Source organism: Pteropus medius, unplaced genomic scaffold (assembly GCF_902729225.1).
Source record: "Pteropus medius unplaced genomic scaffold, Ma_sr-lr_union100, whole genome shotgun sequence".
NCBI lineage: Eukaryota > Metazoa > Chordata > Mammalia > Chiroptera > Pteropodidae > Pteropus > Pteropus medius.
The window spans coordinates 15,774,254-15,792,306 of NW_024349797.1; the positions used below are offsets into that span (position 1 = coordinate 15,774,254).

Genomic DNA, 18,053 nt, shown 5'->3' on the forward strand with positions numbered 1-18,053 from the left:
TAGAGCCGGGCTTTAACCACAATCCCAGCCTCAGTGGCTGTAAGAGGCCCAGGGACCCCTTCATTCTTCTGCAGTCCAGGGGCTGAGGATAGAAAACAGAAAACTTCAGGCTGGGTCCTGAGGTGGCGCCCTTGTCCAGGGCCTTGAATCTGATCCCGAGAGTGAGGCTGCTGTAAAGACCAACGTTGACTTCACGGAAGGAGGCCAGCCAGGCCCTTCCCACTGCTGCCCACTCACTGCCCCCTCAGAGGCCGCAGGTGCTGGGTCAGCCCCGAGGACAACAGAATCGGAGCAGGTGCACCTTCTGTTACCTACCCCCCGCTCCCCACCGGCTTGTATTTTCAGGCAGAAGCAAAGCCCTAAGCTCATGCTCTGATTAAAAGATTGGCCAACTTTTACCTAAAGTTGCCTTTTGCATGATCTTATTGATCCTCGCAGTGATTTCTCTCAGGCAGGTGTTATTAGTGTCCCCATTTCCAGGTAAGGAAATGAAGACACAGAGAAGTTAGCCCACTTGCCTGAAGTCACACAGCTGGTAAGAGCAGAGTCTGCGTGGTGTGATCTTCAGGGATGCTGCATAATGTCTCCCCCACAGAACTGTCTGAAATTCCACCAGTGCAATGGCTTCACTGTGTTTGTAAAGATACAGACACCGGGTGGCCCCCAGGCTGGGAGAGCTCATAGAGTCTTCGCAGATCACCTGGACCCACCCCTCCTGGCACCAATGAGAGACAGTGCTTCATTGTGTCCGGGGCCAATGGTCAAGAGACTGGGGATCCAGACCCTTCATCCTAAGTATCTATGTGACTTTGACCTTGACCATGTCCCGCCCCCTCCATCACACCCCATCTCCCCTCCCTGTAGCCTGCTTCTCTGATAAGGCGTTGGGAACATATCGGCCCATTTTTGATTTGTGTGTATCCAGAAACAAGGCGATTAAAAAGCCACCTTTATTCATTCCATACCCAAGCAGTGTTTTTGTTTATTTTATTTTAGAAGTTTTAGACTTACAGAAAAGTTGCAAAGATGGTACAGAGAGTTCCTTCACCCAGTTTCTCCATTGTTAACGTCCAACATTTGTAGGGCTCACTTGTCCGAGTTAATGAACCTACATCGATACGTGAGTATCATCTAAAGCCCGTACTTTACTCAGCTTTCTTTGGTTTGTCCTTTTTCTGTCCCAGGATCTCATCCAGGGCGCCATATTACATTTAGTCATCTTGTCTCTTTAGACCCCTCTTGGCTGTGACAGTTTTTCAGACTATCTTTGTTTTTGACCACCTTGACAGTTTCAAGGACTGGTCAGGTATTTTATAGAATGTCCCTCAGCCGGGATTGTTCGGATGGTTAGACGGGGGTTATGGGTTTCGGGGGGAAGACCACGGAGGCAAAGTGCCTTTCTCATCACATCGTACCACAGGTACATACTGTCAACAGACTTCCCGCCATTGATGTTGACCTTGGTCACCGGGCCGAGGCTGTGTTTGTCAGGTTCCTCCACGAAGAAAGTTACTCCTTTCCTCCCCTTTCCATATTGTTCTCTTTGGTAGGAAGTCACTATGCACAGCCCGCAGCTCGAGAGTGGGGAGTCATACTCCACCTCTTTGACTGAGTATGCACGTAAATTATTTGGAATTCTTCTGCACAAGAAATCTGTCTCTTCTCTCATTTATTGACTTATTCAGTCATTTATTTATATCAATAAGGACTCATAGATATTTATTTTATGCTTTGGGTTATAATCCACTACTACTATAATTATTTAGTTGCGTAGATTGTTCCAACTTTGGCCACCGGGAGCTCTTTGAGTTGGCTCCCGTGTCCCTTTGACATACCCCCATCATTGTGTGTGTGTTTTGTTTGATTGTTTGATTCGTCTTACACTAGAAGACACTCCACATTGTCTTGTATATTTCCTGCCCCCATCCTAGAATCAGCCATTTCTCCAAGACGCTTTGTTCCTTTTATTGGAGAATAATATTAGAAACCATGATCTGGGAACTATGTGTGTTCATTGCTACTGGAGTGTCATTGCTTCTAGGCCAAAAGGTGGTTTTTAATGAAAAAAACTTCGTATAAGATTGCTTTTTGTAGTCGGGGATTAGCTCAAGAGTTGCAGGATCCTGAGATATGATATGGACCAGCTATGGAGGTGGTTCGAGGCACCTTCCCCAGGTGTGAGCCTAAGGAATACCAATCCTATCCCATATTAGTTTGGCAAAAGCATCATGAAGCCCCTCTTTTGCCCCTTTGGGGGGCAGGGCCGGGGGAGAGGTGCAGTCTACAGTTCTTGCAGGTCTGCTGTGTGCAGGACGGTGCAGGCTCTCCATGTGAGAGTGAGGAAGTTCAACTCTGACGATGAGGAGCCCGCCCTGAGTAATACAGCTACTCAGTGGCGACGCGGGCTTTGAACCCACCGACTGCCTGCCTTCGAGGGCTTTGCACGGCTCCAAGTCTTGGCTCATCTCCAGAAATGCTGATTTCCTTGGTTTGGAGTGGGGCTCAGGCTTCAGTATGTTTTAAAGCTGCCTAGGTGGTTCTGGTGTGGAGCCAGGATAGAGAAATTCTCTATGCCGTGGCACAACTATATCGTAGGTGATAGGACAGGAGGCCACGTGTGTCCAGAGTGCGCTGCAGCCACTGGGCCACCGACTTCCTCTGTCATGGCAGCCCCTACACTAGCGGTCTCTGGGAAGAACTGGCCGCTTCTGTTCCTGCCCTAATGGGCATGATTGGAAAATTTCCCCCAAGCAACTGGAAAATAGTCCTAAAATAACAAAAGTGGAAAATGCAGACAGCTCTGGATTGTCCAGGCCAAAAATGGAGTGTAAAAATAAAACTATCCAGTAGGAAAAAAAAAAAACCTACCCATTTCTAGTGTTTAGTTTGGGGATTTTATGTATTTATTTGGAGAGGAGGAAGGGAGGGCAGAGGCTGCATACTTCTCTCCCTGAGCATATTCAGTCCCAGCCGTTAGTGAAATCAGCTGGTCTTTCCAAACCCAGCCCCGGCTGAAGGTAGACAGAGAGGGGCTCCATGACCGACTGTCCCAGCCTCCTGGATTGCAATTACTTATCCGTGAAACTAAGTTTTGTGCAAGCCTCTTGGGATCTGGGAAAGACCCCAGGGCAGTGATGCTGAGAGAGTGTCTTCTAGAAGGAAGGAGCCCTGGAACTTTCAGCCCCTGCCCCAACCCAATAGATTGGAAAAGTCATCTCAGAGAGGGGAAGTGACTTGCCAAAGGACACAGCAAACCAGGGTCAGAAATAGGAGGGACACAAACTGTCTCCCTCACAGACAGTGCTTTGACTGCTAACCCACTGTCAATTTTTTTTTGGAGGTGGGGGGGGTTGGACTCTTGGAGTGGGCATGCCCCCCATCAGTTTGTACAATCGTGGGGAAAGGGTTCTTCTGTTTTCTGAAGGCTCCTCATCCAGTGCATTGGGAGAACTGACGAGAGCGGGAGGGAAAAGAGAGAGCAGAAAGAGCGGGCCGACTCGGACGACGCTTTTCCCATAGGGGAGAGAGGTCGAGTGAGGACGCAGGGCACAGCAAGGTCTGTTGATGGCCTGGCTAATCGGGGAAGTGGCGGATAGGGGGCCTCGCCGTGGGCATGACCGTGAACTTCTCCATTTGTAATAATCCTGGGTTGCCCATAGGCGAGTGTCCTGGAGGTGGACGAAGAAGGCCCCGATGCCTGGATGTGTCACCTCATGCTCCCCCGCTGCTCGTCTTGAGCTAATCTGTTCACTCAGGGCTGAGGTCCCAAGCCGCCGATGACGGTGTTTCTCCTTGTCCGGGGCTCCTGCTGCCCCACCATGTTGCCTTTCTGACTCACGAAGCCATCACGAACAGCTGAGGATAGGAATGCTACCTCTACAGTAGGGTGCTCTTCACCACTTGTCCCCAGGGCTCTGAGTGAGGCAGGTAGTGGGGCACCGGGGAAGGGAGCCGCCCTATACTGAGTGCTTATTATATAGTAGGCACTCTACTGAAGTCATCTGTGCAGTTCTTCCAATAATCCTTTGAGGCAGTGGGTCATCTGGGAATGCTTTTTCCTTCAAGTAACAACAAACCCAACCTATGGTAACTTCCCTAGCAGCCTAAACGATAGGCTACTATTGTTTACCCAGTGAGGAATCTGGAGGTTGGGGCCCAGAGCTAATTTGGCAGCTCAGTGATGTTTTCAGGACCCAGGTCTTTTGCCCCGTCTTCAAGGTGTTGGCTTTTTGTCCTTAGGTTTGTCACCTCATGGTAACAAAATGGCAGCTGCTGCTCCAGCCATCTCATCCATTCAAAGGCAAGAGGTCAGAGACAAAAAGCTTTCTTCTCCTAGGCTCAGCCTTTTTGTCAGGGAACAAATGTTTTTCTAGATGGCTTCTTGGCCACCCCTAACAGTGAGGCAGGCTGGGAATGGGGGCGAATGGCGCGGGGAGCAGAATAACTGTGATCGGCTTTGATCAAACATGATTCATCTCCTGAGGCAGGGAACAATGTTCCCAGGTCAGAACTGGGGTCAGTTAGTAAGGAAAGGGAGGGGACTGGTTCTTGGGGAGCTAACTCTTAGTGACTATCACAGGCGGGAGCTATTATGATCCCATTTTGCAGAGGAAGCAGCAGTCCCAGAGAGGCCCCACAGCTAGGCAGCTAAGGACTGAACTCAAAGTCCGGCTCCAGAGCCTGCAGGCTAACGTCTTAAAAGGAAAGGCCCCAGGGCCCAGCATTCTGGATCTTCCCCTCCCCCACTGTTTTCTCCCCTGCACAGAGGATAAACTAGTCCAAATCCCAGGGAGGAGTGGCTGCGAGGGATCTAAAACCTCCACCTGGTGGCTGGCATATGGCACGTGCTTAGTTGACACTTGTGGTTTGATTGGGTTGGAAGACAGGTACTGCAATGGTCACAACCCTGGCCTGAAGGTCCTTGGCTTTGCACGCTTGTCCCGGCTCAGCCGCTAACAAGCGACGTGACCGCAGAAGGTCTTTTTGTATCTGGGTCTTTCTTTGGATGGAGTGAGGAGCTGGGCACATCACTGGCTTTGAACCCCATCCCCCAAGCTCTGGGGGCCCCTCAGCAGTACCTCATAGAAGGAAGGGAGGAGGGGGTACCCAAAGGATGAGGCCTCATATTCATATATCCCATGGCTATGCCATTACCTACTGTCACATAACAAACCACTTCACGATTCAGTGGCTTCGAGCAGTCACCATTTGATTTGCTCACGATTCTGGAGGTCAGCAATTTGGGCGGCATTCTGCTGAGCGATGTCTTCTGCTGGTCTCTCCGAGGGTCAGTCACATAGCTGCAATGATCTGGCAGCGTGACTAGAGCTGGCTGGCCTGAGATGGCCTCACCGACGTGTCTGGCGTTTGGTGCCAGCTGTTGGCCAGGCCATCCGACTCCAGCAGGCTTGCTCAGGCGTCTTCACATGAGAGCTATGGCCCTAAAGGGCCAGCATGGATGTTGGCGTGCCTCTTAAGGCCTGGGCCCAGAACTCCCCAATGTCACTCCTGCTGCATTCTTTTGGTCAAAGCGAGTCTCAGGGCCGCCCTTCCCGGGGTGGGGAAGTAGACTCTACCTTTGAGTAGGAAATGCTGCCAAGGGTTTGTGGCCATTTTTAACCTACCATATAGCAAATGGTCTTTGAGTCCTTTTTTCCTATCTCTTCGTTTGAATACAGATCCACAATAATGATCTTATTAATAATTATCGTTTGTCGATCGCGAGATTATGCATATAAAATCTTAGCATGTGGTTTAGTGCTCAGTAAATGCTAGCAGTCTGTAATAATAAACATTATTAGTTAAGTGCATACTCTGTGCCAGGCATTTTATATACATGGTCAGCAATTCTCACAGCAACTCTGAAGGGCAGATATGACTATTCTCATGCTCAGGTGAGGATATCGAGACCAAGAGAAGTAAAAGTAACTCTCCCCTGGAGCCACAGCTAGTAAGCGGCAGAGCCGGGATGTGAGTCCCACTCCATCTCTAAAAAGCTAGCTCAGGCGACAGAAAGAGAAGCAAGGGGAGGCTCGGAGAATTCGCACCCTTGGGGTATGGAACCCTCAAGGGTGTTGGAGAAGGAGTTCTGGGTGGCCCACCCAATGCTTTAGGCTTCGTGCACTCACCTGCCACAACTATTATGGGAAGCATCTCCTTGGAAGATAACCAATGAACACCCGGTGAGGGTAGGGGGGGAGGGGAAAGACAGCTCACACAGATGGTCTTCCTCCCAGCACTGACCTCGGCTGTACTGTGCAGGGTTTAAGCACAGAGATTCGCCATGACCCAGAATGCTTTGCAGGAGTCACTACCTGCCTCAATCTCTGCAGTTTGCTGCACAGAGACAGTTTTTGAGGTGCTGCCTGTGAGTACTTCCTAAAAGGGACCATGTGACAAACTGAGCGGCTAATCTCTCGAGAGGGAAGGCAGAACAGGCCATCTTATTCTGAAGGATAGTGGCCGAAGTAGACTGCTGACCGGGGTTCTGCCCATAGCAGGCACCTACCCTCCCAGCATGTGGGCAGGAAGGGTCAGAGGACTCCTCTAGCCTTCCTCCCCACCCTCACTAACAACCTCTGCCACCTCTGCACCTTCTACCCCCAGTGCCTTATCCTGGCTTATTGGATAAGAGCCCCAAGACTTGGCCATGGCAGAGAAAGTGCTACATGGGCCTTTGTGGTCATAGTGAATGGGGGAGATGTTGCGCGTTCAGAACTGGGGACTCGTCAGAATTCAGCTTGGGGGGCTTTCCGCCCCCATCCACACCTCGCCATCCAATGAGCAGATGACACAGACACGACGCCAGGAGATGAACAAGATGCTCACGCCGACTCCCGGGGCTGCCTCCTGCTTCTGCACTTCCCATCAGCTTGGCCTTGCGTCTGACCCCCCCTGTGCCCCGAGCCTTCCTTCATCCATCAGAGAGAACAGTGTAGCAGCGAGGGTGATGCCCATGTCAGGTGCCTGGGCCAGAGCGCAGCCGGCAGCCACTCTTTGATTTTGTGGCTCCTTACTGTCAGCTGAACCACTCTGTCAAGGAAAAATCCCTCCTGATTCTTTTCCACAAAAGCGCGTGTAGTAAACTGATCTCCAGTTCTAGATGGAGCCTGACACTGGGAGATCAAAGAACAAAAACCAGCTGTGAGCTGATGGGTGGAGGGCGGAGGGGACAAATGAAGAATGAATCCTTAGCATCTGCAGAGACCCACTCATCCCGTGGATGCTTCCCTACGCTCAAATATCTCAAGTCCCTCTTCCAGTATTGAGGGGCAGGGCTTTGGTTTCATGTCTTGTTTCTGCTGGGTGATCCTACGTGTTGTTATCCCATTTACAGATCAGAGCACTGAGGCTCAGGGAAGCCACGGAATTACCCAGGGCCACAGAGCTCATCACTGGCTGCTCAGGGCCCTCCGGGAGCCTGAGAAGACATACAGATTGTGACAGATCGTGACTCTCCTCAGCTGGGAGTCCTGTCCGAGGGCTCTGGTCTTCTTTCTTTCTCTCTGTGGAACATGAAGGCAGAGAACAGGGTTGATGTCTCAGCATAGTGAAGAAATCCAGAAAGTTACGAGTCAATTAGATGGCAGGGTGGCATCGAGGGAGGTTGCTGAGGATGACAACCGTGATTTGTTCTTGTAGTCACGTTTGGGAGAGTTCAGTGGGCAGACCATATATTCAAGGAAGAAAGCCACTGTCAGAGTGAGAGATACATCTTGTGCTGTGGCCTGGCCCTCCATGGGTTTCTCTCTCTCTCTCTCTCTCCCCGAAAAAAAGTCTATTCTTATTATAGACATCCTTATTATTTTCTATTTTATACTTAAATTTTATTTTGGAAAAAAAAAAATAGTTGGTGGTATTTGCACCAATGGGTCATGATACACAGTTTGAAAGCACTGCCTTCCTTCCTGTGCCATTCCTCACACTCCAGGATGAGGCAGAGCAGCTCGGCCATGTGTATCTGCTTCTGAACAAGTGACCTGCGCAGGTGCCCCCCCGACACGTACACCACATGTATAAAGGGAGCACTTTCCCTACAAAGCAGAAACCCCCAGTTTGGTTTCAGGAGGGAGGGAGCCAGCCTCAGCTCTACTCTGGGTCCGGGTCAAGGGTCCGAGTTTGCTGTCAGCCTTCCCAGGGACACTACTGGCTCTGGCTCAGGCCTCCCTCCCCATGCCTTGCTTCAGTATGGAGGCCCTGGGGACAGCCCAGAGTTCACTACCACACACTCACACATACTCACATGCTTACACACACACTCACTCACTCACTATGCTTCCGACAACTCTCCGACACCAACTGGATGTTCTCAATTCAATCAAAGCTGACACTGACTACACAGAGTGAGCACAGACCCCATAGGTTAAAGGACAAGGTCCCCAACAAGACTGCCCTAACCGCAGGTGCCAGACACAAGCGGGGTCCCCAGGCTATACCCACACTTCTATCTGACTTGGCTACAAGCACGACGCCCCTTCAGGTTTGATAATTCGCTAGAATGACCCAGAGAACTCACTGAAAATACTATACTTATGATGACTGGTTTATGATAAAGGATGCAACTTGAGAGCAGCTGAATGAAAGACATTTAGGGGTGAGGCCTAGGGGTGGGCGGTGTACACTTCCACATCCTCTCCTGGTGGAACCCCACACATCACCCACATGTTCACCAACCAGGGCCTCCACTGAGCCTCGGTGCCCAGAGGTCTCATCATGTTTCATTTCTAGGCACAAGTGATTAAATGAGCGATTAAATTGGTGTCATTTAAATGTCATTAAATCAGTGATTCCTTCCCCAGTTCCTCTCCTCTCCCAGGAGGTCAGGGGTGGGCCTGCAAATTCCAGCCCTCTAATCACATGATGGCCTTTCTGTGGCCAGCCCCACCCCCCACTCCCACCCCCACCTCTGCAAGGGCCCACCTGTTAGCTTAAACTCAGGAAATTCCAGGAGTTTTGAAGCTCTGCCAGGAAAGAGAGACAAAGGAGATAGATATTTTTACATCACAGACACACTCATTCGCACATACAAACACACACTCTCTCTCTCTCACACACACACACACACACACATATACACACTCCCTCACACACTGCTGGTTCTCACCGTTTTGGTGGGCAGGAGGTAGCTAGGCCTTGGACCTCTGAAGAAGAGGCAAAGTGACCTATTTTTTTGAAAGACAGTGCGTTACTGGGGCCAGTTCAGGTTCGGGTGCCTGCATCAGTTCAGGGATGTTGCGGTTTAAAGCAGGGCCAGGCTGTGCTGGGAGCCCAGGTCTGGCCTCTGAGCGAGGTCCCCTGGGGAGGGCCCTCTTCCAGGCTGGGCACCTGTGCAGGCAACATCCCACCTGCCTCTCGTTTCGGCCTCCAGAAGCCCCCCGCCCACCCTCCCCTGTCCACTCCAGGTTCTCATGCTTTCTCCACCCTGCCGAGGTCCAGGGGCGGTGCTGGTAAACTCATTTCCGACCATGGTTCACTGAGGTTCAGTGACTAATGGATTCGCTGTGTCACTGCTCCCAGGGGGACAGGCACTGTCACGGAGAGCAAAGCCTTAAGCCAAGGGTCCCGCCCTCTGTGGGCCTGGTGGACGGGTTGTTTGTTGAGTGCTCAGGATCTAGGGTCAAAGGGCCTGAGTTCAAATCCTAGCACCAGCCTTTAATAACCCTGTGGTCTTAGGCATTACTTACTCTCTCTACCTCAGTTTCCCCCTCTGTAAAATGGGAATAACAGTAGCACCCCCATAGCTTTAATAAGAGAATTATGTTGGAATCTAAGGAACTGGTGTTAGGGCTTGGGGCAGACTAGGGAAGCAATATGTGTTAACTGTTAATATCAATAATAACGGTATTATAATATTTCGTTAACAGTGGTGATAACGTTGTATGAACAATCCTAATAATGAAGCAATATGATAAAAAATAATAATAATAATAACAATGGCAGAGAATTTGGAGCATCACCGAGGAGCGGTAGAATAGTGTGCCTCAGTGGGGAGAGGAGGAAGGGCCAGCTCGGTGCTTCCCCAGAGCCTCTCACATCTGGGGCCATGTCCTCAGGGATGTCCCAGTGACCCTCCACTCACCCTTCAAAGCCTCAGCAGCTTTGGCCAGGCTCCTGGGTTGCCAAACTCCATTCCAGGTGCTTGGGGCCTGAGTGGGAGAAGCTTAGACTCCAGGCCAAGGGCAAGGAGACACTGTGACCAAGTCCTCTCTCAGGAAAGGAAGGAGTGGTGACCTTGCCCTGGCCGAGGGACACCACCTCCCCCTCCCCCAGGGGAAGCTGTAGAGATTCCAGAAGGTGTCCGTCATCACCCGGAAGGAGGGATGAGCTAGGGTGGGGCCAGGGGAGAGTATCAAAGGAAGTTTTAAAACCCTAGAGTTTGAAAGGAAGCAGGGTCCCCTCGCCCCCAGGGTGGCTGAGGGAAGTGCGCTTCCCCTGGGGGGCCACCGTGGGCATGAAAACTGTGGAGTCACAGCCCCCCTCCCTGAGCTGAACCACCGACAGGGCAGAAGTAGGAGTCGGGGCTGTAAGGACGCCAGCCCCGGTGCACTAGTCTGCTAAAATGAGGTCTCTGGGCCTCCTGGAGGTCCAGAGACCTCATTTTAGCAGACTAGAGTCCCCCACCGGAAGGGACTGTGTGCAGGGAGGGCTGAGTGGGGTGGACATCTCAAGCATGGACACCGGCATCTGGGGCCGAATGCCAGCTCTGCCCCGTACAGCTGTCCTGGGGGCCAAGCCCACTCCGGTATTTACTCAGTCGTCACACCGGCCCAAGGAGAGGGATAACGTTAGGGTCCGAGAGTGCCTCCGTTTCTTCATCTGTCAAGTGGGGATAACAACAAAACACGTCAGAGGGTTATCGAGAGGATGGAACAAGTGAATATATGCAAAGTGTTCATTCCTGTTACAGAGAAAGCTCTATATTGATTATTAGGCTATTTTTATTTCTGCGGGGGGAAAAAAAGAGTGTGAATTGACTAATCTGTGACTGTTTCCATCAGCCTCCCTCAGAGCGTACGTGGGGTGTGAGTTGAAGTTCAGCCTGATTCTCAATCATTAGAGCTTTTCTGAGCGTGGACCCTGGACCACCGCCCGTATCGGCTGATTCCGGATGCCCCCGCCGAGCCGGCATCTCGGAGGTGGGACACAGGAGTCTGCATTTTAAATGCCCCTTGCCTACAGCTCAGAATTCTTTGGGAAACGTCGAATTAGTTGAACCCCTTCCATGGGAAAATGACAAATGGAGTCTCAGGAGCCAGGGGACTTGGGCCAGGTGACAACTGGCTCTTGGGGCAGACTCCCCAGTTCTCCTGAGGGGTGCTACATTGCCCACCCTGCCTCTTTGTTTCTGGAACATTCCAGATGACTTCTCATCTCGCCGCTGTCCTTCTCACCTCCACCCAAATCTTCGATTCATAGAGTCCCCACCGGCTTCTGTTGCAGACATTCCTCGTCCGCCGAGATGGCAGCTTGAAGCACCTGGTGCTCTGTGTCCACTTCCCTTCCCCGAAGGAGAGCTCGCCCAAAGTGCTCCAGTACGCCATCAAAGAAGAAAAGTCAAGTAAGTGCTCGTCTTTCTGCTCTGGCCTCCGACCCCACAGCAGCAGCAGCAGCAGCAGATGCTACACCCCTAACCACAGACACGCCTGTCAGGCTGGAGGGGTTTAAAATTAGAAGAAGGGGGAAAGCTCTCAGTGTGCCGAAGCGGTTTTGACCAGGTTTGTTTTGAACCGGGTTTATCACGTGGAGTTGGTATGAGTTTCCGCTCACCCATGCCACTGCTTGTTGGCTTTGCTTCCTCGTGGCTGCTGTGAAGTTCCTTCCGGTTGGCTCGGGCTGGAGAGAGGGAAGAAATGGAGAGGAAATGTCCGGGCCCCTGGATCCTAGTGGCAGCTCAGCACACACTGAAACCATGACGTGGGACAAGTCACTTAACCTCTCTGACCGTCTGGTTTCCCATCTGTCAAATGGACATAGCAGTTGCTTCCTGCCTGTATGCCCTTTGTGAGGGTCAAATGGGCAAGCCTTTTGATAGACACAAAGCCTGTGTCTGTATAGGGCTGCCAGGAGCGGGCCTGCACTTCAGTGGGAAAAGTGTTTGGGCCCCCCGCCCCAAATCAAGGGCGGGTTTGTACTGATACGCAGTGAAAGGGCTTGGGCTCGCCACCCCCATGGGCCATGCCAGGTGTTAGAAGAATCTGAAGACTATTCTAGCTAGGCACTTAGGTCCCTTATAGATGGATCTAGGGCACGTGGTAAGCTTTCTACTCTTGGTCAGCAGCATGGTAATAACAGTCAAAGAATAGAAGATTTTTATTAAGTACTATATGTATATGATATAAATATATTTACATAATTATATGTTATATAATTTATATTTACATAATTAAATATTACATGTTTTTAAAATATTTATTAATTATTTAGAATACTTGTTTCTTAAGTGATACTTATACCTGACACTGAGAAAGTACAAAGATGAGTAAGGCAGAGTCTGGGCTCAAGGGCCTCCCAGTCTAATTGGAAGGTGGAAGACATGGTGGTGGGAGAAACACACATCAACACCTGCTGTGCAGTGTGACAGGTGTGACGTCAAAGGGACCCTGGGCCAAGGGGCACAGAAGATGCAGATGTGAAATCAACTCAAAAAGAGTCTGGAGACTTTGGCTAGAAATAAATGATAAGGATTTATTCAAGAGTCATAAAATCTACAGACTGGAAACACAGCTGGGCAAAAACCCAGGTGTGTTCCCAAGAAGAAAGAAAACTTGAGTTGTTATATTATAAAGCACATTCTTGAGAATCATCAGTCCTGCATTCTTGGCCCTAGGACTGATCCAGGACAGTTATCGGTCAGATGTCAGTGGTCTGGAAGTCTGATCACATCCCGTGGTCGGGATAATGGATGTCAGTGGATGTCAGGTGGTCTGGATACGTGAGTCCTTCTCGGGGTAATCAGAAGGTTATCTGGAGGTCTGGTATATGTGCAGATGCATATCCAGGTGTTGACGCAGAACCAGAAAGTTCAGACGTTTGAGTTCCCAGGCGAGTTAGAACAAGAATAGAATCATTTCCTCAGGCCTCAACCTACCTGGTTTTAGTAATTTAGCAGCTTGACTAGGTGACTGCATTTTATTTCTTCACTCTATTCCTCACAGATCATCATGGGATTCCGGGAGGGTGTCAAAGGGGAGGGAACACAGGCTGGGTCCTGAAGGGTTAGTGTATTAGTTCAATTAAAGGCTAATTTTCTAGCTCAGGAGGTACAGGAGAAAGTGAAAGCAAAGACAGGTTTCTGCTCTCGCCGTAAAGGGGCCTTTCTATAGAGACCCGGGCTCAGGAAGAATGAGTAAAACACGATTCACACGCTTCTGTATTCGACAGACGGTTATTAAGTATCTGCTCTGTGTCAGGTGCTGTTCCACCGCCGGGGACACAGCAGGATCAAAACACAGTCCCTGACTCTCAGGGCTTACATTCCAGGGGAGGGAGGAGGCGGGAAACAAGGAAACAACATAGGGTGACTGTCAAACGGAGAGTCGGACTATGGAGAACAGAGAAGCGGGATCAGCCACAAAAAGCGTAATGGCTTAAACCCAGAGGAGGCTACTTTCCCACTCACGTGTGAGATTCCAGGTCACTGGGGAAGGCTCCTTCAGGGCCCCTGGCTGATTGATGGAGGCTCTGCCACTTTGAACTAGCAGCTTCCAGTTTCCTATGGTTGACACTCAGGCCAACGTGCTGGAAGGGGAAAGAACGAGGAGGGGGCTCGCGGGCAGGTCTCGCCAAGGCCTGCGCTCGCATTCCAGTGTCTAGAACTCGGTCATATGACCTTGGGCACCGGGCCCCTGCAACGAGGGTGATAACGGTGCCTCCCTCAGAGGGCGCTGGAAGGAGTTAGCGTGTCTAACGTGCTTAGGACAGGGAGCCCCTCTTCACGTGCTGGATGGGATGCTGCCCAATTCATGAATGGCTCAATAAAGCCAATTAGATATTGAAACTAAAAAATTAATAAAGTGCTTAGGACAGTACTCAGGGCATAATAGGATGTTAGAATAGTGTTTGTTGTTGTTTTTGTTGTTAACCCTCCTGCAGGATTAAGCCAAAACGGGGAGTAGACTAAGCCTACACACATGGTGCCGAGGTCCTGGGTAAATCCCAGCCGAGCACATGGGCCTGTTTCTCATGGGAAGAGGGAGCCACCAACCTCCTGGGTCCTCCTGTGGCTATGGTGGCTGCAGCGGGAGGCGGCCTGAGAAGGAAGTGGGCAAGGGAAAGGCCCAGGGCCTGGAACTGGGGCCTTTTGTTGGGGTTCCCCACACAGGGCTGAAGCCAAGGAAGGAGACAAGGGGATCCCCCAAAACTGGGTGGTCAGCCTCATCTTTGGCCCCACTCTGTTTTGAACAAGAAAGTCTCACCTGGACCAGCGCTATGCGTCAGTGTGCTTGGGCTGTTCTCCAGTTTCTTGTTCAGAGTTTCTTGGAAAACCCCCAACCGGTCAGCTCGGACTGGTTATGCCACAATAACAAACAATCCTAACCTACAGTGGCTTGCACGCAGACCATGCGTGCACACACGGCACTGCACACAAAATGACGTGAGTGTATTTTTCATTCACGTTACCTGTCAGCTGAGGTTCTTTATAAGAACATCTTTACTCTGCAATCCAGGCTGAAAGAGCGGCACCCATTTGGGGGTGGAGGGGAAGGAAAGAGATGGCAGAATTCCACGATGGCTCTCAAAGCCTCAGAGGGGGCAGGTCTCACATCCACTCACATCTCCTTGGCCAAAACAGGTCAGATGGCCAGGCCAGATACCAGTGGAATGGGAAGTATTATCCTCCTGCCGGCGTATGACCAGCAGGGAGAGGTAGCGACGATTTTGAACAAGTGTTACCATCTGCTGCATGCCCGCCCTCTCTCTGAGCTGCACTCGGGTGATAAGAAGGCTTTGCAATGAGTGTCTGGGTCACCACTCAGCCTCAGCAGGGACCCTCAGAGGCTAGGTATGGGGGTGGGGAGTGGAAGGGCAGAGAACCAGCGGAAGAGACATTGAAGCACAAAGGAGCAGGACACAAGATAAGTAGAGGCTAAGCCAGCTTCTGGGCTGCAGTCCTGCCCCTTTATGGTTCAAATTAACCACCCGGCCAGGGGACACTAGCTACTTTTTCATTAATCTGTACCCTCAAGACAGTGACAATGACATATTCTGCCGGATGCTAAAACACACACACACAGTTGGCCTTGTCTCTAGAACAGGAACTAAGAGACAGCGGCTGATGGTGTGGTCTGGCCCCTACAGGAAGTGACTGCTGGGCACTCAGTCTGAGCCACTGGCCCCTAGTTTCCAGGGCAGCCCCGCTTCATCCCCTGCTTGTTCCCTACGACCCGGGATGACCCTGGCTTGGGAAAGGCTGGTCTGTCTGTCTCAATTAGGACATCTTCTTCTTGCCCTGAGTGCATCTCCCACTCTCACGCCTGTGGGTTTAGGCCCAGAAGTTGAAGCTGATGGATACACTTGTACTTGAGAATGGAGCCCACCTCATGGGCACGTTCGGTGAACATCGTACTGGTTGGTGATGATGGCGATCACCACTGACCAGGGGGACCTTTTAAAGCAAGGAGGGGGAAATTCTAGATGAGTCCTCCTGGGAGTGGAGATCTGTATGTATGGGCGGTTCAGAGCATCACCCAGAATGCCCGTGCGGTCCACAGGGGAAGTTTGCATCAGTGCCCTTGAGTGCGACCTTTTCACCAACTGACCCATTATCCTAGAGTGAGATTTACCCTGCATGTGGACCAAAATGTGTTCAGTCCAGAAAAAGGTAAGGAATGATTATCATTCAAGTCAGGGCTTGTATGGAGAGGCAGCTTTTGATCTTTTATGGGGGATGGAGTGAGCAGCATCACCTCGTGGTGACTTTGGCACTCTCGTCAATGCAAACCTCTTTTGAGAGCATAAGCTTTGGAAAGGCAGACAGTTCTAGATCTTTATCTGTCTCTGTCACCTCGTGACATCAGACAAGTTACTTAACTTCTCTGTGCTTCAGTTTCCTCATCTGCAACAAAGCTGTTGGAGGATGGATGAGTGAATACTTGTAGAGACGAGGGATAGTATTGCCTGGTATGCGGGAAGGACCAAGTTTGTAATAGGAAATCGTGTTTGGTTTTTGTTCCATTCCTGGCACAGAGCTCCTCAAACCCTTGGAATTTCCTGAATGATAAGAAAGATAAAGGTATCTTGATATTCATAACAAGCCCCTTTCAACCACACCTGAGTTTATGTTAATGGCACTGAAGGATGAGGACCGGTTGCTAGGGGCACCAACCATGTGATTAGAGGGTTGGAAATTTCAGTCTCACCCCACTGACCTCTAGGAGGGGAGAGGGACTGGAGGTTGAAGCAATTGCTAATGGACATTTAATCAGCCACGCCTATGTCATGCAGCCTCCATAAAAACCCAGAAGGACGGGGTTCAGAGAGCTTCCAGGCTGGTGAACACACGGAGACACAGGAAGAGTAGCACTCAGAGACTGTGCATGGGAGCTCTGCGCCCTTCCCATTCACCTTGCCCCACGTGTCACTTCCATCTGGCTGTTCCCGAGTTACATCCTTTAAATAAACTGATGATCCAGTTCATAGGTCTTCCTCTGAATTCTGTGAGCCACTCTAGCGAATTAATTGAACCCAAGAAGGGGGCTGTTGGAACCTCCGATCTGTAGCCTCTTAGTCACAAGTCCAGGTGACCACCTGGACCCGCCATTGGCATCTGAAGAGCTGGGGGGCAGCCTTGTAGGACTGAGCCTTTAACCTGCAGGGTCTGACACTATCTCCCAGGAGATAATTTCAGAATTGAGTTGAATTGGAGCACCCCCAGCTAGTGTCAGAGAGTTGCTTATGGGGTGGGGGCGGGGAACACATACACGCACGTTGGAACCGATGTCAGAATTGGAGTAACTCTCGAATATCATAGTGTTGTCTCCTGGATGAAATGAAGGCATTTCTGTGGAAAAGCCACCACAGTGTCTGAGTGTGGTGAGCACTCAGTAAACACGAGTGGTTATAATTTGCTATGGGCATAGTGTAACACACAACTTATACCTCAAAACCATCATTTCCTGAAACGCCTTGTTCCTGAGAACTCCTCTTAGAAGTTGATGTCTTTTTATCTCACATTGGGTATTACCCATGGAGGTTTTGGCCAAAAACTTACCACAGTTTGTTTCTGTTTTCAGTAATTCCCTTGTCAACCTCCAAAATCAGGGTTGGCCCAGGAGAAAAAAATACGTCGTTGGATAATTTAACTCTAAGAAATTTATGATCAAACTTTGGTGAATTCCTTTGTTTTTATAAACAGATTTTGAATCATAGTGGTCCATATAGTTTTTAGCCTTCCTTTTTTCACTTAAATATTTTATAATGAGCTTTCTCCATCTTATCGAACATTTTAAAGTTTTCGTTACCAATTGAATAGAGGCATACCTCGTTTTATGGTGTTTCACTTTATTGAGCTTTGCAGATCTTGCATTTTATTTTTACAAGTTGAAGGTTTGTGGCAACCCTGCATTAAGTGAGTCGATTGGCGCCATTTTTCCAGTCTTCCAAGGCTTAGATGATGGTTAGCGTATTTTAGCAATAACGTATTTTTTAAATTAAGGTACATATATTGTTTTTTTAGACATGATGCTGTTGCATACTCAAGAGGCTACAGTCTAGTGTAAACATAGCCTTAGTATGCCCTGGGAAACCAAACCTGCAGCATCTCCAAGGTATGTGTGTGGGTGCTGAATGGCTTCTGAAGGAAGACGCGTACGACCAGCTCTGTAAGACAGGGCCCCTGCCATTGGATCGGTGGGGAAGACAGACACGTACGCATTTAACCAAAAATGCAAGCCAGACTGTCGTAAGTGCTGGAACAGGTGTACACTTCGGGGCATTAAAACCGATTACTTTCAAAAAAAATAAATAAAAATAAAAAACTGATTACTTTCGACTGTGGGAAATCAAGCCAGGCCTCCTTAGGTCTAGGAGGATGGGAAATCGCTGTGAGAAAGAGA

General features: G+C 50.1%; 1 protein-coding gene across 1 annotated transcript in view; it reads left to right on the plus strand.

The window, feature by feature from the left end:
- The window catches only part of RIN3 (Ras and Rab interactor 3), a 100,063-nt gene that overhangs the window by 25,677 nt on the left and 56,333 nt on the right, over nucleotides 1-18,053 (plus strand). Inside the window, exon 3 of the mRNA XM_039884056.1 lies at nucleotides 11,440-11,557. Within this exon, the coding sequence (XP_039739990.1) occupies nucleotides 11,440-11,557 (118 nt within the window). The remainder of the gene's footprint in view (nucleotides 1-11,439; nucleotides 11,558-18,053) is intronic.